General features: G+C 39.1%; 1 protein-coding gene across 1 annotated transcript in view; it reads left to right on the top strand.

The window, feature by feature from the left end:
* Positions 1 to 271: 271 nt before the first annotated feature.
* LOC134666940 (cholecystokinin receptor-like) overlaps positions 272 to 25,613 on the top strand; it is a 40,522-nt gene continuing 15,180 nt past the window's right edge. The window contains exons 1-7 of the mRNA XM_063524248.1: positions 272 to 520; positions 9,699 to 9,813; positions 13,547 to 13,747; positions 15,342 to 15,572; positions 18,461 to 18,510; positions 21,360 to 21,376; positions 21,940 to 21,949. Coding sequence (XP_063380318.1) covers positions 272 to 520; positions 9,699 to 9,813; positions 13,547 to 13,747; positions 15,342 to 15,572; positions 18,461 to 18,510; positions 21,360 to 21,376; positions 21,940 to 21,949 — 873 coding nt within the window. The remainder of the gene's footprint in view (positions 521 to 9,698; positions 9,814 to 13,546; positions 13,748 to 15,341; positions 15,573 to 18,460; positions 18,511 to 21,359; positions 21,377 to 21,939; positions 21,950 to 25,613) is intronic.

Below are 25,613 nucleotides of genomic sequence, written 5' to 3'. Positions count from 1 at the left end.
CATTGAATCCTGAATGGAGCGATAAATTCTATAATATAAATTGGATATGGGTAACATTCCATTTCTGAACGCAGCTGCACTACTAGTACGAACGCGTCGGTGTTATTATTTTCACTTTCCATAGTAAAATTAATGGTGGTGTCCACCACTCCATCCATACATTTCTTAAACTCTGAGCGGATGCCGGTTTAAAAGTTTACTTAAACAATAAAATATATTATATTCCTGTTTTTTTGTCTGCAGGTAATTAATAAATATGGATGCAACAGACATGACGTACATATATAACGTCAGCCACCTCTACGAGCGGCCAACCGCCGCAACGGCATTAGACCTAGCCCGCAACGTTACACGTAACGTTACGCGTAACGTCTCTAGCAACGCGTACGAATGGCGCTTCATACTGCCGCCGTATATCCTCATTTTCACACTGTCGATATCTGGAAACTGTATGGTGATCGCCACGCTGGCAAATAATAAGAGGATGAGGACGGTCACCGACGTATATCTGCTTAATTTGGTAAGTTTTATTTAAAGGGCGTCCATCAAAATAATTGAAAAAATCTTATCTTATTATATATACGTAAGTGGCGAGAACATAACCCTTTTTAGGGTTACGTACCCAAAGGGTAAAACGGGACCCTATTACTAAGACTTCGCTGTCTGTCCGTCCGTCCGTCCGTCCGTCCGTCCGTCCGTCCGTCTGTCTGTCACCAGGCTGTATCTCACGAACCGTGATAGCTAGACAGTTGAAATTTTCACAGATGATGTATTTCTGTTGCCGCTATAACAACAAATACTAAAATAAAGATTTAAATGGGGCTCCCATACAACAAACGTGATTTTTGACCAAAGTTAAGCAACGTCGGGCGTGGTCAGTACTTGGATGGGTGACCGATTTTTTTTGCATTTTTTTTCCGTTTTTTTTGCATTATGGTACGGAACCCTTGGTGCTCGAGTCCGGCTCGCACTTGCCCAGTTTTTGCTTTTTTGTGCTGTATGAAGACTATAAAGGTACGAAATGTCGTGGAACTTTTCGTGGTTCGACGCACAATTTAATATTAAATAAATAAATAAATAAATATTATAGGACATTCTTACACAGATTGACTAAGTCCCACAGTAAGCTCAAGAAGGCTTGTGTTATGGGTACTCAGACAACGATATATATAATATACAAATACTTAAATACATAGAAAACACCCATGACTCAGGAACAAATATCTGTATCATCATACAAATAAATGCCCTTACTGGGATTCGAACCCAGGACCATCGGCTTAGCAGGCAGGGTCACTACCTACTAGGCCAGGCCGGTCGTCATATTTTTTTATATGTGACACAAACAAACATTGGTTCTTGTTGATTTGCCTTAGAAAGATTTATTCTCAGCGTCAAGCGGAGAGTTCGAAGAATGTGATATTAATAATAGGTAAGTTCACGCGTTAAACATAGTTATTTGCGATACCTACAAATGCAAAAGATAGGAAATTCGCAAAGAGCGGCTAAGGGTTCCCCCAAATATGTCAACGCGGAATCGGCAAAATCCGATGGAAAAAAGCTTTATGTCTGCTCAATAAGAGCGAAAAAGTCGTCGTTCGGCTCGGCTCGCATCGGCCGGCGCCGGCCGACGCGTCGTCGGCTTCTTCGCTCTTATTGCGTGGACATAAAGCTTTTTCCTATCGGCTTTTCCCGAATGCGCGTCGATATATCTGGGGAGACCCTTAATCGACATCGAGTTTACGACGACTCACGTCATGTGTAGCGTACAGCGTTATATGTAACAGTAACAGTACATATATGTAATGCTATAAATTTTCGACGTAGCGCGTAGTTACGTAATGTGCTTAGTAGGGTGGTTCAAAACACTTTTTTTTTTCCGACGGGGCACCCCCTTATTTTGTTACACTTATTATGCTGATAAAATACACCAAGTTTCGTAATTTTATCTCAAGTTGATCTTAATATCTGTATCATTTAAGCTACTAGGCCAAGTTTGGTATCGTATTCGTATAAATCGGGGGTGCCGAATTCATTTCTGATATCATAATGACACCATTCCGAAGTAAACACAACAAATATGAAAAAAATACTTTTTTTTAATTCCTCTTCACGCTTAAACTGTTGAACCAATTTAACTAAAATGTGATACAGAGATAGTTTGAGTCCCAGGGAATAACATACCAAACTTTCAATCTCAAAAATCATGTGTGGTAAGGGAGGAGGAAATTTGTATGGGGATTCAATAACAGCTGAAACGATTTAGATAAAATTTGGTATAGAGATAGTTTGAGTCCCGGGGTAGAACATAGGATAGTTTTTATTCCAAAAAAATACATTAAACATGAAAGGTAAGGTGTAGGATTGTATGGGAAGTCAATAAACGCTGAATCGATTTCGATGAAATCTATGTTTACATCTTTGATTTAGTTGAAAATGATACTAAACTTGACTTAGAACCTAAACTTTAAGAATTATTAACCTCAGACGTCGCAGACGCTTAAAAACCCTCCACCCCCCACCTGCATCAAAAATCTGGGTGGCTCCACTTCTTAAATCCATCATTGGGTCCTAAGGACCAATCCTGCCAAAGGAAATCTCTTGTTCATGCAACTCCGTGGTTGACCTTTTTATGCTCTGAGCACACTCAACTATTGTTGTTGCAAAACTTGGCATATTTAGTCAACATAACAAGTGTAACAAAATGAGAGGGGGCCGCTTCTTCTAGGTAGAGTCTGAATTTTTCCCATACCAACGTGAACCACTCTAGTGCTTAGGTATAGCACCGGTGTTTTGTTTTGTGTCTGTATTATTTATTGAATTTTACCCTCTATAGTAGTCTACGAATGATAATGACAGTAAAACAACGCATTTCTTGAGTGACTTTTCCATGCTAGCTGGAAGATAGAGATTTTCATGCTGATTTGAATAACACAATTACTTAAAAATTGAATACTTTGAATTTTTTCATTTTGAAACTTCAATATTAACGTTAGAAAACTTGAACTGGGAACCGATTTTTGAATTTCGGTCGCTCGATTTCGTCACTCGAAAATCAATGGAAAACGACGAAATGTTAATTTTTGAGATAAGAGCGAGAAAAATTTGAAATCTAGTGGTATTGATCACTCGTTTCAATTATATTAGTAGAATTTAAATGCATAGTAGTGGAGATATTAATTAATGAAATACACGAAATCGAATGGTCGAAATTCAAAAATCGGTCCCCTGAACGCTGAACAAAATACGAATATCTTTTTAATATTCAGCGAATACAAATATTTGAATAATTCTGATGTTCGGCGAAAACAAATATTTGTATTCATATTCGTATCACTACCCTAAAAGTAAAATTATCAGAGCCTGCAAAAGTGAAAATCGAAAGTAAACAGGTTCTTTGCGAATACAGCATTATGCATAATATAATAATTATGCTTATGTTGGCATGATTTAATCTGATGGTTTACTGCAAAGAGTAAAGTAAGTATATAGGTAAAGAGAGCCCTCTTGAAGCATTTTATGGAAACTAATTTGAAAGCACCATCTCTGATTTGCTTCCTAAACTACCTATGAATGTGTGTGTGCACATCTACATATGCCTCCGTACGTGTACTTTCATCCTACATAATATTAAGTCTACTTGGGCGGTTTACAAGTCAAATATTTTGTTTGATTTCTTGTAACTTATAAAAGGTTTTACAAGATATCAAACAAATAGAATGACTCGTAAACCGCCCAAGTAGACCTAATATTATGTAAAAAAGGTTTTAAAGAGTGGAATGAATATAACAAAAACAATAGTAAGTAATAGTAAAGTATTTTATTGCCTTCAATTTGATATATACAGATAGTACCCATTAATAGCAAGAATCTACCGCTTGCAGCTTCTCTACGAATCGAGCGACTCTATATTCATTTTCTTTGCAATAATTGTTACATTAGAAGATTTACGGGTAATACGCCACACCACGCTCTGTAGCTCCGTTTACCCCAGATATTCTTTAAAACACGTGAGTAAAGCGGGTTTTCCACCGCGAACGAGTAATGAGCGAGAGATGGCTAAGCGGAGCGGACTTCGTTGTTAAAAAATAGGTTTGCGTTTCCACCAACAAAGAGTTTAGTTGTTTGATTCCCACCGCAAAAGAGAAATGAAAAAGAGGAATGAGCGGAGCGGGCTGAACGGAAAATGAGAAATAGAAAATGAATAGTCGATTTCCACAGAGAGCGAGTTCAGTTGAAGTTTTGAACTGGTCGACCACACAGTCGTGTTTGAACATGATGTCGAGCGATACGGAATCAAGTGATAGCGATTACGAGTTTTTATACAAGAAGAAAAAATACATATTGTTGTATATAAAACAGAGAAACAAGCGCCAAACGAAGATTTTGGTTATGCCAGCACATTCGAGAAAGAACACTGAAGGGGGAATATAGGCTATTCAACGATTTGCCAAAAAACACGACTCATCAGTCATTCAGCTATCACAGCAATATGAAAGCGCGCTCGGTGCCGGCGGCGGCGGGGTAGGGAGGGGCGGAGACAGCAACGAGTCCTTTTCAAACTAGTCGGCTATTGTCTAACCAGTACCTCCATAATATGCGCTCTTGTTCCATCCGCGTGTCTTTAGCAGAATCAAGACGCACGATTTTTTGCAGAATGTCATAGGACATGTTTGTCGTGAAAATTAAAATTGCACTATTATAGTTTCGAACTTTTAACTAAGGTCCTTTTCATCGCTATTTGCAGTGAGCGCCAACGATGGAATTTTTCATTTTTCATTCGAGAATATCTAAACTTCCCGGCATTTTCTTGAGCACTATTAATAATATTAATAATTTTAAACCTCCAGGTGTTGTAATATTGGGAGGCTAATTTCCCTATTTTCGTATTTAATGCTTGCTCCATTTTTATTCGGTTACACTTTAAAATTAATAGAGAATAATTATCTTATATAATTTGTTTACGACATATATTTTGGTCTGACAAGTAAACAACAGTTGCTAAGTAACCATCATTATATATAAAGAAAGGTCTTTACAAACTAGGTATGTAACCTTCTCAATGTTGTATTCATGCCTCAAAATTGTTTCAATTTTATAGTGACACACATCTAATGACGTAGTTTGCATAATCGGAAGTCTGCTTTACGCAATTTTTCTTTCTTTCTAAATTGAATCCATCGTCCGCCATATTTACTGATACATATGTTCCGAGTGTCCCCCCCCCCCTGGTTTACTGGTAATTAGATGCTACTCGTAAAATGTTGATATATAAACGAACGTATCAGCCAGTCTGGTTTTATTAAATTATACATATACAGTAAACGTACGTACCTATCTTTACGTTTTCCGAAAATCCTTAATAATTGATATCGAATAATGTGAATACTTTAAACAAAACAAACATACTCACGCATTGTCATCATTCTTTGAATGATGAACATGGTTTAATATCTCTATAGGCAAAAACTTATTGCTTTTAATTTAAAAATATTTTAAGCCATTTAATGTTCACGCAATTGTAAAATTCGTTTTACGATACATGTATGTTTCCCAGTTTGTTTCAGTTGTAATTCAATAACATAAATACAGTGAAAGTTTAAGCTAAAACATTAACTAGTCTTATAATATTTAAATTATTGATACACGCACTTTAACGTCATGATAATAGAGACAGATATTTGTGAACACCTTGGCCGGTCTAATAATATGTCTGATGGCAAGAAAAGCCAATTACATTAAGTTCCTCAATAGTTATGATACCAGGTGTGAGTACCAGGCCTGTAATATGAGCAAAAAATTTAACCGTAGGCTGTACTCCTCATACTGACCAACATTTGTTCAGCGACTTCTAAAAATAACTTGTAGTTTGATTTTTAATACACTTGAAATTTTATTCTAAGACGCAATGTATTGCGAATTTTGATATGTTTAAGGTGTAATAAGCAACGTCAATGACAATGATATCGCGTGGCGATGGCGTCCATTGAAGATAATATTTATTTTGTATCAAAAATAGGGAGTCTAAATACAGTGAAACCTGGTTAAGTGGGACCTGGATAAGTGAGAAACCTCTATAGCTGGGACTCATGGTGCGGTCCCGACACTTTAGCACTGAATTACCTCTGTTAGTGAGATAAAACGAACCTCTATAACTGGGATTAGTTGTTGTGATTTTATAGTCACATTTACCTCTATAATTGAGACAGAGAGTGTATTTTACCTCTTTAACTGAGACTATATTTATAACATTACATTTTCCTAATTGTTTTTTTAGAGTTTTATTTGAATTACCTCTGTATCTGAGATAACGTCAATCTATGACCTCTCTAACTTGGACTTTATTGATCTATTTCCGTATTCTTACTAATTCTTAGTCTATCCACAAATTCCGCATTTGCTTAATTGTGTCTAAACGACTTCAAGTTTCATTTAGTTACTTTATATAGTTAAAACTATCGAAACGAAAGCTGAAATCTTGATAAAGAACAAGAATGAAGTCCGTATCAAATTTAATTGAAATCTTCTATCCTTTGGAAAATCATTAAAAATAAATTCAACTAAATATTTAAACAGACTTAAAAACTATTTAGGGACAAGGATTATTTTACCTAAACGTTTAAAGATAATTACAAAACATCTTATTAACCACCTCTATAATTGAGATATATCCTCTATTCTCACCTCTATTAATGGGACCCTCTATAAATGAGACATAAATTTATTTGTACCTGGATAACTGGGAGCCTGGGTAAGTGGAAAACCTCTTTAAGTGAGACAAATTTGCTCGTCCCTTGAGATCTCACTTATCCAGGTTTCACTGTACTTCATAATTTTTAAAAGTTGTTGAACAAAAGTGTCACCGTTTGAGGAGTACAATCTATGTTTTAATTATTTGCTCGTGTTACAGGCCACACCCGGTATATCCAAATCCACATGTCATAATAGCACTATAAAATCAAACTCTATAGTCAATACTTTATAGGTCAGGCAACGAAAGCTCAAAAAAGTTATAGACGGAAATGTTAGGAACACAATTTGCGACTTCATGCCTGTGTTTGGACTAGTTAGGTGGTGAATATATCAAAAGTTTCCGGCCGTAGCCCTTGTGCCGGGTGGGGGAGCGAGGGGGGTAAGAAGGTCCCAGTTTTCGGGTCCCATTTTAATAATTATTGATACGGGATTGGCTATAAAAATGCCAACAGAGACTCACAGAGGCCGAATCTGAAATAAAACATATTTTTCACTATAGGTACTTATATCGACCAAGATATTGGACAGGGATTACCAAAATTATCCCGAGATAAATCTAGTCTATTCTAAGTTAGTCTAAACTAACCGTGAATCATTCAAAACTGTTACAATTATTTTTGTTGTGACATGACCTTGAAAGGACTCGAAGTGCATCACGAGCACCAGTGAGTGCGAGCTAGATGCTGAATGACACGACCACGACACCCAATGTATTTGGCAAAATTTCAATATTTATAGTCCGTCTGACCTAACTTTGCACCGACACGAACAGTCGATAGATATTGACCTGCTGTCTTGTAGCTGTATGGCTTGGAACCTAATTATACCGGGTGTGGCCTGTAATATGAGCAAAAAATTAAACCGTAGGCTGTACTCCTCATATTGATCAACATTTGTTCAGCGACTTTTAAAAATTACTTGTGGTTTGATTTTTAATACACTTTAAAGTTTATTCTAAGACGCAATGTATTGCGAATTTTGTTATGTTTAAGGCGTGACAAACAACGTCAATCACAGTGATAATGGCGTGGCGTTGGCGTCCATTGAAGATAATATTTATTTTGTATGAAAAATAGGGATTCTAAATACTTCATAATTTTTAAAAGTTGTTAAACAAAAGTGTTACCTTTTGAGGAGTACAATCTATGTTTTAATTATTTACTCATGTTACAGGCCACACCCGGTATATTATTTTATTACTTAATTTATATGGTGAGGTGTGTACCTAGCCATGTGAATATGTACCTACTCATCTACGTAGAGTTTACTCGTACTAATTATACAGAAAGTAATGAACGAACGACTAAATGTGTTTAATCGTATGCTATTAATATGAATACTTTAAAAAAACTTTTTCCTCATTTGCCCATCGTACGAGTACGATACGTAATGGCTCCTCTACACGATGGGCCAACGCCGGCCACTCCAAGGGACGCATTTATGCGTTAGAGGGAGCAAGTGATATTGCTATCTCATTCTACCGCATGGCTGCGTCCCTTGGAGTGGCCGGCGTTGGCCCATCGTGTAGAGGAGCCATAAAAAGAATAATAATTTCAAACGCACACTATCATTACTTGACACATTGTTGCGTGCGTGACCTCTGATGCCGATATGTACTTTAAAAAAAACTGTAACACAAGGATTGAATTATACATATATAGCCCAATAAAATGAAATGGCCTGTAAACGATTTTAATTAAACAACTGGTTTTGATACGACTCAAACGCTTACGCTGATTGATCCCCGCACACTCGCATCACAGAGTACAGTCAGCAGCAGAAGTTGCTGATCAGGCCAGGTGTTCAAATTCATCTTGGCGCGACTTAATTGTTAAGAGAGTAAGAGCATTTATATCAAGGTAATTTTGAACACCTGGCCCGCTAGGCAACTTCTGCTGCTGACCTGACTGTACCTATAGATGTAGTACATAATTGTTTTTCATCGTATTTTCATGGAAACATACAAACGTTGTTTGCTATTTCGGACAGTTTCGGTACAAAAAGCACTGCTACACAAATACGAACACTTCCGAGAAAATACGATGGAAAACCATTTTACAGTACATATGATGTTATTTTACCGCCCTAGGGCGGGATTAAGGACAATACGGTGTGCCTATGTAAAAAAAAAAATTATATGTACTGTAAAACGTTGTACAATACACGTGCGAAAAGGTAATTCGCAACTCGTGTCGATTTAAAACACTCCGTTTGGTCGTGTTTAAATTTATCTCCACTCTTTGCTAGTTTTCGCATTTGTATCGTAATGTACTATAGTTCGTTTTTTTTAGCATTAGAAAGAACTTGCAAGAAGGTAAGCGATCTTGACATGTCTTTTAATTGAAAAACGCTTTATAAAAATATAAAACTATTACTTATGAAAGCAGAAGGATATAAATGATCGTATTAGATTCATAATTGTTACATATTTGCCGTAACTTATTTTTAAAATGTGTTTTTCAATTAAAAGACACATCAAGATTGTTTACCTAATTTCTAATGCTAAAAAAAACGAAGTATAATGGACTACATCTGTAGTGTCATTATGACATTAGGCAATTCGCCAGAACGTAGGGGCCCACTGATTAAGAGTGACATTCCATTTACAACTGTTCATTTTACTATGGAAATTGACAATGACAGCGACGCGTTTCCCGTAAAATGAACAGTATTGCAGCTGCAGTTGGAAATGGAATGTCACTTTAACAGTCCGCCGGACGGTATCAGCCTGTCAGTTAGAACAAAATTTTGACAGTTCCGAATAACTGACAGGCCGATACCGTCCGGCGGTCTGTTAATCAGTGGGCCCCTTAATGGAGTCCATGAGATGTAGGTGCGAGCTGTGTCAAGGTCGTTTCATAACAAAATCAAAATAATAAGTATTTAATAACAAATTATTTAAATAGAATCGGCACACTTATTAAACTTTCAACATTCTTTCGCAGGCAATATCAGACTTTTTGCTGGGAGTCTTCTGTGTTCCATTCACGCTCGTCGGACAGATCTACCGGAGATTCCTTTTCGGACCAGTTCTATGCAGGATAATACCCTTTCTTCAGGGTGAGTTATTGTTTATTTGTATATACATATATATATTTTTTTTTAATTATGAATGGGCTTACTTATGGCCACAGACTAACTAGCCGAGGCGTAGACGTGGCCTACGATGGAGCGAGCTCGCCCAGAAGGTGCCTGTTCACTCTTGATTTGAAGGTTGCCGGGTTATATTTTATTGCTTGGGAGGTTTCGTCCGTTTTATATCATTTCTGTCGCGCCCCAAGGATTCTGTAATCTAATCAAATCACACAATACGAACTCGTAATCCACTTACAGTGAGATGACTTGTGAGATGAACCTCGTGGCAGGACGGGAAATGTATGTATTATTTGTTATAAACTAGAATTGTAATAGGTACATTTCCAACAGCGAGGGAAGCGAAGTTGTTACACTCTGCTTAGAACACGGCTGGCTAGGGGCACATCCCGGCATTTCGATGATTTTTGACTGACAATGTGAGTTGCGGCTAGGGTTACCAGATGACAGGAATTTTCCTGACATGTCAGGAATTTTGGCCTTTTGTCAGGAATGGGGACGGAACACGTCACGGAAACTGTCAGGATTTTTTTGAATTAATAGACTTTTTTTATAAAGTACCTTTTTATTTACTTAAATTAATCCATAAACATTGTAAAAAAATAATAAATGAGATCCACTCAACTTATTAATAACTTCATAATTTTATTATTAATTAACAAATCTTTACTCAAGCATACATGCATAGGCATACATAGGTACATAAATGTTTTAGAAATCGAAATTATGTTCAATATTCGCAGTTGTAAAGATAAAAAGATAACAATGTAATAAGAAGTATCATCTGCCTCTGTAATTAATCGGGTCAATCGGATGGCCATCGCAATAATAATAAAAATGTCAGGAAAAATATTCGGAATACAGGAATTTTGTCAGGAAATTCTAAATTTGTATCTGATAACCCTAGTTGCGGCGGTCTAGCATAAGTTGCGTTGTCGCGCGCTAGTCCATATTTGTAGTCACGTCAGATGGAGAGGACGCGAGAGCGCAACTCATGCTAGACCGACCGAAGACGATTTGTTACGCAATAGGTAACTTTAGCATTTATTTTCTAATTTAACCCTTTTCCAGTCATAGTACGATTTATCGACCACATACGCTCCAAGAGAATTTCAACCGTAGCAATCCGATTTAGGCCCACTTGCACCATTCCACTAACCCGGGGTTAAGCGGTTAAACTGTTAACCTAGTGTCAAATTGTATGGCTAACCATGGCAACTCCTTGTTTAACCGGTTAACCCCGGGTTAGTGGAATGGTGCAAGTGGGCCTTAAGGTTTAAATTTAAATTAGATTAGATTTTCGGACTATCAATCATCAAAGCTGGATTTATTGAAATAAGTATATTTGGATTTTTCGGGATAACCTTGTAGATGGCTGCGGCCTGGAAAAAGGTTAAATGAAATAAGGTAAACGTGTTGTTAATGGCAATATATTATGATTATATGTTAAGTTTTAGCACGAGCAATAGCATAATCTATCAAGGGGTTACGGAGCTAGAACAGCCTAGTTTTAGCCTAGCCAAGCAAAGCAATATAAGCGATTAGTTTCCGTTTCGCCGGATTCTAGCTTTGCCGGATTCCTGTATCGCCGTATTTGCTTTTTTAGTACGTCACAATCCGACTAAACAAGAATCCGGTAACACAAGAATCCGCCAAATCCGCGGAACTATTTGTGAAGGGTCTTGCTATACAATTTCTTTGCAAGAAAATATGCGAGTCCTAGTGTAAGTACTATTAGTTATTCTGTGGTACAGGGCAAGGTGGACTGTTATCTGATCAATTCTGACGAGTACGCGGGAAACCGGGCGTTTTAGGAGGCATATAAAATCACTACACCTTACAAAACAAAGTCCCTCGCCGCATCTGTCTGTGTGTAGGTTTACCTTTGAATTGCCGACAGACATTTCATCGAATGTTATTTCCAAGACAACGTTTCAAGTATTTTCATTTCATCGACAAGTCACTGCGTCGAAGAATTGATACTAGTAAATTTAAATCTGGGACTTTTAATTGGCAATCGAGTTATTTCGTATATAGTTTATATCGTGGTATTTCTTTACGGATTTTCTTATTTCATTTTGGATTGCATTTAATAAAATTTATTACGCATAATATTATTACAATATGTAATATTTGACTTTGATAGCCGTTCGTTTCTGTTTGGGGTCGCAGTTCTAACCTAACCTAAACCTACTTTGAAAGCCGTTAGTTTCTTTGTGGGGTCGCAGTTCTAACCTAACCTAAACCTACTTTGAAAGCCGTTAGTTTCTGTGTGGGGTCGCAGTTCTAACCTAACCTAAACCTACTTTGATAGCCGTTCGTTTCTGTGTGGAGTCGCAGTTCTAACCTAATCTAAACCTACTTTGAAAGCCGTTCGTTTTTGTGTGGGGTTGCAGTTCTAACCTAACCTATACCTACTTTAAAAGCCATTCTTTTCTGTGTGGGGTCGCAGTTCTAACTTTACCTAAACCCACTTTGATAGCCGTTCGTTTCTGTTTGGGGTCGCAGTTCTAACCTAACCTAAACCTACTTTGAAAGCCGTTAGTTTCTGTGTGGGGTCGCAGTTCTAACCTAACCTAAACCTACTTTGAAAGCCGTTCGTTTCTGTGTGGGGTGGCAGTTCAAACCTAACCTAAACCCACTTTGAAAGCCGTTCGTTTCTGTGTGGGGTCGCAGTTCTAACCTAACCTAAACCTACTTTTAAAGCCGTTCGTTTCTGTGTGGGGTCGCAGTTCTAACCTAACCTAAAATGACTTTGATAGCCGTTCGTTTCTGTGTGGGGTCGCAGTTCTAACCTAACCGAAACCTAAAATTGTTACAACAGAAAAATGTATTAAAGTAATACGTCGAACAAATGAATTGCAATGTTGAGTAGTTGTGCCAATTAAAATAATTTGAAACGAATCAGCGATCAAGTAATATTCGATGAATAGTATTTCTACGCAGTAAGAAAAATTGAAATAAATAGTATATGAAACAAAATAACGCCAAACAATATTACTAGTACTAACGTTTCGATGAATCGTTGTCGATGAAATAATATTCGATGAAAAGTTTGTCGGCAAAACAAGGGTACACCCTGTGGGTATGTTTGTAGGTTTTATTCGCGATAAGCTCAAAAACTACTGTACGGATTTTCATGCGGTTTCCACCAATCAAATCTACAGAGAGGTTTAAGTGTATAATTTGCTAACCCGTGCGAAGCCGGAGCGTGTCGCAAGTATAAAATATTAGTAGGTATAACTGATCAGTACGGATATGATGGTCGTATTTGTCTACGTGACAGCGTGATAAAACGGTGTCCGTCCCTTTCTATCTCGCAGAGTTAAAAAGTGACAGTTGTTAAATCACGTGGATAAATGTGGATAAAGCGATCCATATTATAGGCTTGCTGATTGTGTTGGAAATAGGGGGTCAATAATGGACAAAGTTCGACCACTTTAATTTTCTTCTTTTTTGAATTAATTGGTCTGATCATTACAAAAATGTATAACCGATGATAATGTAGTTATGTAGTTAAAATTGAAATATAAATCCGCTATCTTGAATTTCTTTATTTTGCTTTAAGGATGACTCACGCTTGACCGGGCCGGGCCCGAACCGTGGCGTCCGACATGACATATTTCTTTATTTCTCCTATCATGATAAAAATTTATATCTGAAGATTCGATAGGCTCCTACAGTGTTATCATTGTTTCAGCGGTGTCAGTGTCCGTAGACGTGTGGACGCTGGTCGCCATATCCCTGGAGAGATACTTCGCGATCTGCCGACCCCTCAAGTCCCGCAAATGGCAGACGCAGTGCCACGCCTACAAGATGATCGGCCTGGTGTGGCTTCTATCCATCGTGCTTAACTTGCCCATACTCATTGTTTCCACCCTACAGCCCATGAGAGGAAACGGTAAGACTTCTAATACATATAATTATGTTTACGTTTATATATTTGTCGGGAATCGTGGGCGTATCATACTATCGGATGCACGTCTGCCGGCCTAGCCAAGGTTACAATCACTATCGCTTCGACAACGAAACGCTTTGTGTCTTCTTCCAATATTAGTGCGACAGTGACAGTTGCGTTTCGATTGCTACGGAGCGTAAGCGATTGGCATTTTGGCTACGCGGCCTGAACCTTCAATCGTGGATGACGAGGGCTTTCATTGAAATACGATATTCAACTCGCAGACTTTACTGGACCAGACTCATTACAAATCATACCACACGTTACGTTTCTTATCTTAAGCAAACCAGTAAATTTGACCCAGGAACCGCCACAGTCGTCATCTTCTCCCGTTCGTTCTCATCGTTCCCTTCTGAAGATTGATTGACAGCATAACTTCAATTGTTCTCGATTGCATTTGTATTGACAGCGCACTCTATGACGCCTTGGCGGAACTGTGCCTAACCTAACGCCACGTACAGTGTTTACACTATTTGTCAAAGGCTGCGTGATAAAACGTCTCTTAAAGGCGATAGATGGCACAATTTAGCCATTCTCCGACATATAGAATGATGTTTACATCTATACATATATATTATTTATAATTTACCTTGCGACAGATTACGTTCCAAACATTGTTTTCATACAGTTTTTAACATAACTAGAGGCCAAAGAACACGTGTCACTGCTCGACCATACATTCAAACACATTTATAAAATAAATTTATACACAAAATATCGACGTTTAAGTAAAAAACTGGTACGATATTTATATTATTATACCATAATAGCGTGGGTTAGCGTGGGTTTTGCCATTAGGGGATCCTAATTACAAAACCCACGGTATTCTCAAAATAATACAAATCCTATTAAAGACAATTATATGCAAGCAACAAAACAAATCTGTAGGGTAGGTCCTTAGGAATATAAATATAGTTAATATGTAGTGATTTAATTGATTTTCCACTCCGAGTTGGAGTGATGACGTCTAGTGAGCATGAACTTTGCCGGCGACTAAGGGCGGTTTCTAGTAACATGTAGGAAAACATAACGCGCGTGTAAGCTCGTAATACGCCCGAATCGACCGTTAACGTGCACAAAAAACGCCAGTATAAAACCGCCCTAACAAATATTTCACGCCTGTGACATAAATATATAAAAAATTTACGTAATAAATGATGTAATTATATTTTTACTAGACAGTCGATTCAATAATATTTTTTTACATTTAAATAGCTTAGATTTAGCACATCAATAACGAGTCATCAGGCTGGCCGATTTATTTTTAGCTCTTAGGTATGTAGGTAGGTATAGCAAATTGAGAAACCTTATAACGGAACCAGTGTGTTTTGATTTTATATTTTCAATAAAACTTATGATTTATGATATACTAACCTATAAAGATATATTATGACGATCCTTATCGAGTGAATTTAATTTTTTTTATTCACGATCTTGGTAAGGAAGTAGTGTAATTTTTACTTTGTCGTAAATTATCTTTAGACTTAAAGCGTAATTTTATCATAAAATAAATAAATCTAACTCTAATTGTCCATAGCCTACAAATGTCGAGAGGTCTGGCCAAGTCTAGAGCTAGAGAGGGCCTTCAACTTGGGCCTGGACGCGGCGCTACTGCTCATCCCTATCTTCGTCATGGTATTTGCCTATTCCCTCATCGTCACCAAGCTCTGGAGAGGAATGCAGCATGAGATCAAGCACAACTTCAAATTGCAACGGCAGCGTAAGTGCAAACAGCAACACTTCTTTTTTTTTAACGTTGGGGAAATGCGTTTACGCATGCCTAGGGTTTGCACGACGGATCCGAAATGTATGGGAACATTCGTGGATCCGGATCCAGATCCGGATAATTTCATACATTTCGGATCCGGATTGCAAACCCTACGCATGCCGCCTGGCCCGGGGGAACAAATGGAGCGATGACGGACTAACCAGTAATAGGACTACCGTCTAAAACCACCAACGAATCCCAACTCCGCCTTATAGAGGAGCGCCGCAGGAAACAGCAACACTCCTAGTACATCGGTGGACCTTATTACAATTAGGCATAAGGTGTAGGTACAGTTAACAGTTGGGCGATGGGTCAAAGTTCTTTTCGTTGTTTAGTTTTTTGTCCCCAAAAATGTGACGGAGTGGAACTTTTTGTAGGTTGCGGGGTGAAAATTTTCTGAAGATAATTATAATCTACGGCTAATAGAAAGACATCCAATAGGGTTAGACCGAGAAAAGTCAAAATGTCAAACCTCTACGAAATTATGACGTACTAGCTGTTGCCCGCGACTTCGTCCGCGTGGAATCTTATCTTCAACATTTTACATCTTTAGTACCTATAATTTTCATATCCAAGCAATGTTGAAATTAAGTAATTTTCTTTTTTAGCAAGTTGTATGAAGTTTTAAGTCAAGTGAATTTTGATGTTGGTTGCTGAAATTACTTTTCTTGTATTCTCATAATAGGTACCTATGCCCTTATACAAAGATTCAAGTTCCGCACTCACAAAATATCTGATCTCCATACAAACTTTCAACCCCTTTCTCACCACCTTGGGGGATGATTTTCAAAAATGCTTGAATTAGTTTTCATGATTTTTAATTTAATACCCTTTTTTGCAAAAAGTTCAAGTTCCTAGCTTAAAATTAAATTTACACCCCAAGACGAACTTTCATCTCCTTTTTAACCCCCTTAGGGGTTGAAATTCCAAAAACGTTGCAATTACTTTTTTTGTAATAAGCTATTCTGCCTTTCTAAGAAGTTTCAAAACCATTTGTAATGGATTCAAACTTTCAACCCCTTTTTAACCCTGTTAGGGGATGAATTTTACAAAACGCTGAAATTACTTTTCCTGTCTTCTAATAATATTCCTAAATACAAAGATTCAAGTCCACCACTCGAAAAAAAAATTGATATCCATACAAACTTTCAACCCCTTTTGCACCACCTTAGGGGATGAATTTTCAAAAACGCTGAAATTAGTTTTCTTGTATTTTTATAATATATCTTTTTACGAAGTTTCAAATTCCTAGCTTAAAAGAAAACTTTAACCCCATACAAAATTTCATCCCCTTTTTAACCCCCTTAGGGGTTGAATTTCTCAAAATCGCTTCTTATCTCTTGTACACTTTATAAATACAATCTGGTGTGCAAATTTCAACTTTCTGGCTTTTGTAGTTTCGGCTCTGCGTTGATGAATCAGTCAGTCAGGACACTTGCATTTATATATATAGATAAATAACAGCCCATGCAGCTTTTGATAGCCCACGCAGTGCAAGTGTTATATATACGTCATAATTTCATAGAAGTTAACAGTCATTACAGTCATCGCAGTCGATGTAGACTGTAGACTACCTCCTCAAAATACTTTCTTTAATCGCTGCAACTATCATCTGCAAAGATGCTGTGGCCAATGATGATGATGACATTTAAAATAACACTGTCACTGCGTGGGCTATCAAAATCGCTGCTGCTAATTCTACATCTATTTCAGAACTTCCCTATACTTTATATTTAGAAACGATAAGCTAGCGGCCTAAGTATGTGTGGGTGTATCGTAATTTTAACTTTACTTTATCGATACCCGATAGGTACCTAATTACATTCAAATATAGAACAACTCTGAAAAACAAAGAAATTCGATTTCGCCTTATTCTAATAAATATCAGTCAAGGTGGCGTTTTATTGGTAATTATTATTTTATTATTATTTATTATTTTTTTATTTTTTATTTTTTTATTTTATTAAACGCATAGACTAGGAATCCTCTAGACGGAGTTTAGAGCAATTATTTCATGCAACCGATGCTGCCAAAAATGTGGGGGTGCGCGGGACGAGGTGAGCCAAATCCCGTGCCGTGATTGGTCCGTTCAAATGACGAACGAGTTCACGGACGTCACACAAAGACACTTTCGACTCGAACATGGAGTAAAATTACCGTATGCGTGGCAGCGGGGGTAGCGCGACTATGCTCAGTCTGGAGGATGTTTTGTCTGTGATTAAACGTAACGGAACTCAATTTCTATACCTAATTTCGTTGAATCGATTCAACGGTTTAAGCGTCAAGACGAGTTATAAAAAAAAGTATTTTTTTTGTTGTTACTTCGAAATGGTGTCAATGTACATGTGCTGTTGCCATCAGACTGTCAACATCTCCTGAAAATGCCTCGTAGAGAGGCGAAACACGTGTCGAGTATTGTTCTTTAAATGGGGATTTGTTACATGTATTTGCGTATTTATTTTTGCGGTGGGAGGGTGAGAACAAATACGCAAGTAATAAATATAAGTATAACGAGTTAGCACTGATTGACTAGCACGATATCTTTTCGCGGATTAAATAACAAAGTAATATTTTGGTTTTAATTAATAAGGATTTCCGCAAAGTAACGCCTGATTCTATTCATTAGTATAAAATTACTTTGTTTTGTTGAATCTTACGATAATGATGTAGGTACTTAGACAAAGAAGTGTATGTAGCTGTACATAATTAGGCATTAAAATACTTGTGTGATCCTATTATGAAACTCGTTTCGTTCGTTTCATAAACCCACAAAATGGATTTAATTATGTAGTCACATAAACTAATATTATGATTATTTGAAATCAGAAACTATTATTTGTGTGTATGTTTTGTTGCAGTATCTGAGAAATCGTCTGGACACGACACAGGAAGTAACTCAACTGAGATCTGCTGCAAAAACGGATCGGATAAAAAAAAGGTACGTAACATTTTCAGCCCCTTAAGGTTATAATCAGATTGTGACTTCAGCAACATCGCAGCGTTGCAGCGGGTTTCAAGCTGCAAGCGGGCTGCAAGTTTCCTTATTAAATGGCATTTCTGTCGCTGCCCACTGCTGTCACGATAGAACATTCAACTTTTGTTGCTCATTTTCCCTAGGGCATCAAGAAAAAGTCAGAATAGATGGCGCACACACCTTTGGCCTATTCTCGGCTAGATGGCGTTCACGACACTGTTTGATATTTAACAATTTTAACACATATCAGTGAAAGAACATGGGTCAGTATGGAACAATAAAAATTAAAAATCATTTATCCGTAAACATATTTTGATTAATTTATACATTTTCAATTTGATTTTAAGTTTTAATCATGTTCGATAGATGGCAGTAAATGTACCGTGACTACAAAATTTACGTTGGCAATAGCCCTCTATACTATCTATTCTCTTTGGTTCTATGAAGGGCATAAAATTCCATCAAAAAAATATGGTTGTCTATAAAGTCGGTTTACGGACGATAATTTTGCGTGATAAAGTCATAAGAAAACGTGGAGGTGGAGATATGTCTACAACGTGACACTTTTTCGTGCACATGCTACCGGTGTTCATTGATTTATAAGACGTTATCACGTCAAAAACAATAATTTGACAGGACATGAAGGGCATAAAATTCCATCAAAAAAATATGGTTGTCTATAATTTCGGTTTACGGACGATAATTTTGCGTGATAACGTCATAAGAAAACGTGGAGGTGGAGATATGTCCACAACGTGACACTTTTTCGTGCACATGCTACCGGTGTTCATCGATTTATATATAAGACGTAATCACGTCAAAAACAATAATTTGACAGGACATTGACAGGGCAAGCTATATGCTGGCGCCATCTGCTAAATACTTCGCCCGGCCAACCCCTGTGCAAAGGCTTGGGTTAGTAATAAACTAAAATAAAAAAGTTTGGTTTATTTATTTGGTCCCGGGTTCGAATCCTGGTAAGGGCATTTATTTGTATTATGATACAGATATTTGTTCCTGTATGTTTTTTATGTATTTAAGTATTATATGAAATTCATCGTTTTATTCAAATCATACAATTACATAAACCACGAATACAACTAAACCTAATAGAAATTAAAACTTATACCTAAACATATTCAATCATCAAATTAATAAATTAAAAAACACAAGTCAAAAACAAAGCAGTCAACCGTCAGTCAAATATTCCACCCCGCGTCATCCCTGGCGCAAAGGTGCCCAAAACGCTTGCCGCATTACCGCGCTGAATCGCGATGGACAACCTCTGCACCAGGAATGACCCGGAGCGGGGATCCAGGCCTATATCTCGCAATCGGTTCCCAACCTCCTTAAAAAACTCTCTAGCCTCTGAGCACCAACAGCCAGCCGTTTCGACTGCCAGAGGCACAAACAAATAGCCGTCCAATTCCGCATACTTCTCCCGTTTTCTCAGCGCCGCCACCTCAGCAGCTGCCCCTGCTGCCCTCACGGTGCGGCCAATGTGCGATGCAGCAAAAGTGCTGACGCATGTAGCGTCCCAAAGCAAGCACTTACCTCTCCGCCAAGGCACCAGCGTCAACCCGTCCGGCCTCTTACCATCCGACCGGCTAAGGCCTGGGGGCTCAAGCATGCATGGGACATTCGCGGAAACAAGCGCCCTCCGGATCAGATCGTTAAGAGCGTGATGGCGTGGGAATCTCCCTGCACATCGACCACAACTCAAAGCGTGGTGGCCGTTGCTCTCCACCATAGTACCGCAGATGCATAAGTGAGGAACACACACATCGCAGCCCAGGCGAAGAGCCACCGCCACCCGCATCGAATCGTTGTCCAGGAGGGTGCCCAAATGCGGAGATGGAAGCGCGTGCAACCACGCCCCCGATTCCGATTGGGACCCCGCCAGCAGCCTCGCCCTATCCGCCCCCACTGCGTTCTCTATCAGACCCTCGACAATCCTCTTGACTCCAACATCGTCCCATAGCCGTTGTACGTCCGGCTTCTCGGGTTGGGGCGCGTTCGGATTGAGAGTCATCCAAGCCGCCAAAGCATCCGCAGCGTAAGGTATGGATACCCTGTTACCATTAGGAGATAAAATTCGAGTAACAAGATCCACGACCCCACTCGCCGATGCCAAGAATGCCGGTAGACTCACATCCCGCACGCGCCGCACCCCCAGACCACCACTCCGAATGGGCAAGGACGCCAGGTCCCATTGTTCTGGATTTAGAGCCACATTCAGCAAGGACTCAACAGACTCCCTCAAAGCACAGTCAAAGGAGTCCATTTGCATAGGGTGAAGCCAAGTCGGTACTGTGCGCAAAAAGTACATGAGCTTGGGAACAGCAAAGCAAACCCGCAACAGCACGAGAGCAACATGCGCTGACAGTTTCTCTAATCTTTCCCTTGCCATCAAGAGAAGCTGTCTTCTGACCTCGAAGGCCTCCGGGATCGCTTCTGCAAAAATAGGGGAGCCCAAAAGGTTAAAATTTTGACCGGACACCTCCTTAAGACCGGGAAGGATATCATAAAAGGAGGGAAAGGAAGAACGGGCCCCGGCGCTACAGGGGAAGAACTCGCACTTGGTAGAGTTAACCTCTAGCCCCAATTCTCTAAGGCGAGGAAGAAGCGTGCGCAGATCCCGTTCCACCTCTTCTGATTTACCTCCTATGGTGCCATCATCCAGATACCAGATGTTTAAAGGGGACTGAATTTCGGAAATCGCCTTTTGTATCCCGAGACTGAATACCAGAGGACCCAGCGGATCACCCTGCTGCGCGCCGACTTGAGACAAAATCCGGGAACCGTTGTAAAAGAGGAAAGATGGAAGCGAGTATACCTGGAAGAGAAACGGATAAAGGGAAGGCACCTTTTCTCGGACTTCAGCTAGAACTATATCGCGTTCGATGGAATTAAAGGCATTTTTCAGGTCGATTTTTATTATAACACAATCCGCGTTGATGGGGTCCACTGAAAAAGACCGTGTGGCGTGAATAGCGGCCTCGCACCCCAATTTAGTGCCAAAACCTAACTGTGAAGGTTGAAGGTACGAAGCCATCTCCTCGCGCACAGCCCGACATCGACACCCAAGTTTAGCCGCCAACCGTCTAAAAGTGCTACCAATAGCGATGGACCGTATACCCCCGTCCTTCTTTGAAAGTGCGCATAAAGATGCTCCATATATATAAGGACAAACTTCCAGATTTACCTGACCACTCAGCAAAAAGTTGCATAATTTTGTCAAGCTTTCCAGCAGCCGCAGACCGTTTTCCCCCGCAGATCCAGATGTAAGCTCCTTTAAATGCGTTGGTCTAATACCGTCCAAGCCGGCCGCCGAACTGCTGCTAAAGGAGCCCAGTGCCTGAGCTACCTCTTCTGGTCTCACAAAAAATGCAGGAAAAGAGTTGTCAGGATCCTGCGGAAACGTAAGCGGCCTAGAAGGAGCAGGATGTTTCGTCTGCAAGGCGGCAAGTGTCTCCGGACCCGAAGGCGCCACGCCGTCGTCTGACATTAGCACCCGCACTGCACCCCTCAGGTCACCCTCAAAAACTTTAGACTCAACAGTCTTAGTAAGCGAAGGCCGACTCGTAATCCCTGCCTCTGCCCCCCAATCCTCCGCAGAAGTAAAGGCATTAGCTGAGTCAATGTTTCGTTTTACTTTGGTTGTCAGATTGCCCGGGTCAGTAGCTTCTGGCGTTTTAAGCGCAGAGTATGCGAATGACAACAGATCAAACCACTCTCCCGTACCATTTGTGTCTAAGCACCTATCAATGAGGTCGCTCATTTTACCGGCAGCCAGATTCCGTGCACCCTTAGGAATATGCCGCAACACCTTCACTGACCGTTTCAGGATAGCCAGGTCGCCTAATCCTAAAACACTGGGTTCGGCCATTTGCGCCGCTGACAGTGGCCCGGAGAGAGTGTCACGCTGCAACACCGAAGGAGGTTGAGGCGAAACCGGGCGAAGCACATCTTTATGCTTGAGCCCTATATGGACTTTGAGCCCATGCGGATTAAAAGTCTTTGAAGAGTTAGGGCAGTAAGGACACACAGATAACAAAGACGGGTCAGCCATATTAAACATACAAAGTCCCAATGTAAAATACAATTATAAACCATACAAAATGAAAAAAAAAATATATATATATAATAATCAATTGGCCTCTGAGCCACTAATTACATTAAACACATTCAAATTCTGCTCTAAAAGTCAAAAACTTTACTTAAAAAATTATAATAAGTCTATAATTGCTTTGAAATAACATTACTTTCTTATTTAAATAAAGAAACTTATGTATATAATGTCCTACTTATATAACTAACTCATAATTAAACTCATCAAAAGAAAAATACAACAGAAATACTCAGATTACAAAAAAGAAAATAATTTATAAAAAATATCATATATATAAAATTGAAAAACCAGAACGGGATAAAAAACGAGCGAAGAAGAGAGATGGCGCCTTACAAATTTCTAAAAAAGTTTTTGACACGTATCTCGAATACAACGCACGTATTATAAGAAAAAACTGTTTAAATCTATTATCTACATATGGGAATAAAACTAGAATATAAAAACTATCGCTTTCTATGCGTATTTAATTTACAATGAGTAAAATAAATTTTCATAACAATCTTGATTTCACGATATTCGCCCATTTTCGGCAACTCTCGGTTGTTTTCGTTTGGCGGTGCTACAGCCTAGACCAAATTATCCGTAAGTTAAAGTAACATAAATTATGTTTGTCATGTTGGTGATACATAATAAGAGAAAAACCATACGGAAACTTGGCTTTATTCCGCTAAACAACTCCATGGAAACGGAGTACCATAGGTAATATAAATAAATATAGAAGAACATATATGGAAACAATCATAGATAATATAGAAATACACATCATTCACCCCCTCCTAAGATGTCTGGTAGTCCCCCAGGTAGGCCGGCGGACGCCGCTCACGCGTCGGGCGTCTTGCTTCGACTTGAGGTATACCTGGTGTTCTCGGCTCTTGTACTTCTGTTGGCTCAGTATCATCAACAGGCGCAGGCGGTTCTTCTGTAACAACTTCAGACGGTTCCTCAGCCACGGCCTCAGGCACATCATCAGTGTCCTCAGAGGATATGGACAAATATTCGTCATCTGAAGGGATTGGTGCTAGATGTCTATTTGAAATCGTACCTTCTCTTCCATCGGCGTACCTGACGTAGGAGTAATTTGGGTTGCTTTGTAGGAGATGACCTTCTTCCACAGCTGAATCATATTTTGAATTACGCACGTTTCTTTTTATTAGTATAGGTCCTGGGGTAGTAAGCCAAACTGGCAATGATACCCCGTTAGGACTTCTTCGAGGGTGACTGAACATTCTCTCATGTGGGGTAGCATTAGTAGCTGTGCACAACAAAGACCGTATAGAGTGTAAACTTAGAGATAGAACCCTTTCCCATTCGGCTATTTCAAGGCCTTTTGTTTTCAAACTCAACTGAATGGTTCTCCATAAGGTGAAATTCAGGTGTTCCACCTGGCCGTTACCTTGGGGATTAGACGGAGTAGTGCGGCTGCAAGCTATTCCAAGAGAGACGAGGTATTGAGTAAGTTCTTGAGACATAAAAGACATTCCTCTATCCGAATGTATGTACATAGGTGTACCAAATATATAGAAAATTTCATTTAGACAGTTGATAACAGTACTTGACGTCATGTCTTTACATGCAAAAGCAAAAGGAAAACGGCTATACTCATCTATTATGGTTAGTATATACTTATTTTGCGATTTCGACGGAAGCGGTCCCTTGAAGTCAATATTTAGTCGCTCTAAGGGAGCCGTTGCTTTGATAAGCTGTCCGCTTGTTGATGCATATCGGGGTTTTATTTCAGCACAAACTCTGCAGTTGGCAGTCATTTGACGAATGTCATTAAGAGAATAAGGTAAGTTTTTCGATCGCACCCAATGATTCATACGGACTATGCCTGGATGACAGAGGTTGTCATGTAAAGTTTTTAAATTGTCAGTGTTCATATGCGCACATACTCTGGTTAATGCATCAGCGACTGTGTTTTCCTTGCCAGGACGATAAACTATGTCATACTTGAAACAAGACAATTCTAACCTCCACCGTTCAATCTTCTCATTCTTTATCTTGCTTGAATGGATTTGGTTAAACATGAACGCTACCGACTGTTGATCTGTTATTAAGAGAAAGTGGCCGGCCAATGAGGTAATGGCGCCATTTCCGTAATGATTCAACAATTGCGGCAGCTTCTTTTTCAATCGAAGACTGTTTCTTTTCTGAGTCGTTCAAGGATCGCGAAAAATACGCCACAGGTTGGCCATTTTGAGAGAGAGAAGCTGCTAGCGCATTTTCAGAAGCATCAGTTTCTACTGTAAACATAGCGTCTTCGCTAACTGCCGACAAGGAGGCTTTTGCTATGTTTTTCTTTATTTCGTTGAAAGAAGTCATTGCACTTTCAGAAAGCGGAAATGTATTTATTGAAAGCAATGGTTTAATCTTTTCAGAGAAATTGTATATCCATCTGGAATAATGAGCGAAAAGTCCTAAGACTCTTTTTACCGCTGCCGCATTTTCTGGCGCTGGTAAATCAAGCAGTGGTTTCAGTCGATTTTCATCAGGTTGAATTGCATTATTTTTTATCGTGTAGCCAAGTAGGTTAATGGTTTCCTTACCAAATACACATTTGTTTTCATTTAGTGTCAGATTGTACTTGGCGGCGGCTTCCTTAAATTTGGACAGATTGACATCATGCTCTTCTTTTGTCTTCCCGCATACAGTAACGTCGTCTAAATAAGCAAACGTACCGGTTAAGTTCCCTTTTTCTATGATGTAGTTGAGAGTACGCTGGAAAGCCGCTACACCGTTGGTGACCCCGAAGGGAATCCTGGTAAATTGATATAATTTACCATTTGCTTCAAACGCGGTGTATATTCGTTCTTTTTGTAAAATAGGTACTTGGTGATAAGCACTTTTTAAGTCAATTTGACTGAAATAATTGTACTGTGCTGCTTTTGCGACAATTGTTTCTATTTTTGGCAATGGGAATGCATCCAATTCAGTA

This window comes from Cydia fagiglandana, chromosome 8 (assembly GCF_963556715.1).
Source record: "Cydia fagiglandana chromosome 8, ilCydFagi1.1, whole genome shotgun sequence".
Taxonomy (NCBI): domain Eukaryota; kingdom Metazoa; phylum Arthropoda; class Insecta; order Lepidoptera; family Tortricidae; genus Cydia; species Cydia fagiglandana.
Note: the sequence above shows the minus strand (reverse complement) of the source record. Positions and strands in the feature narration are given on the sequence as shown.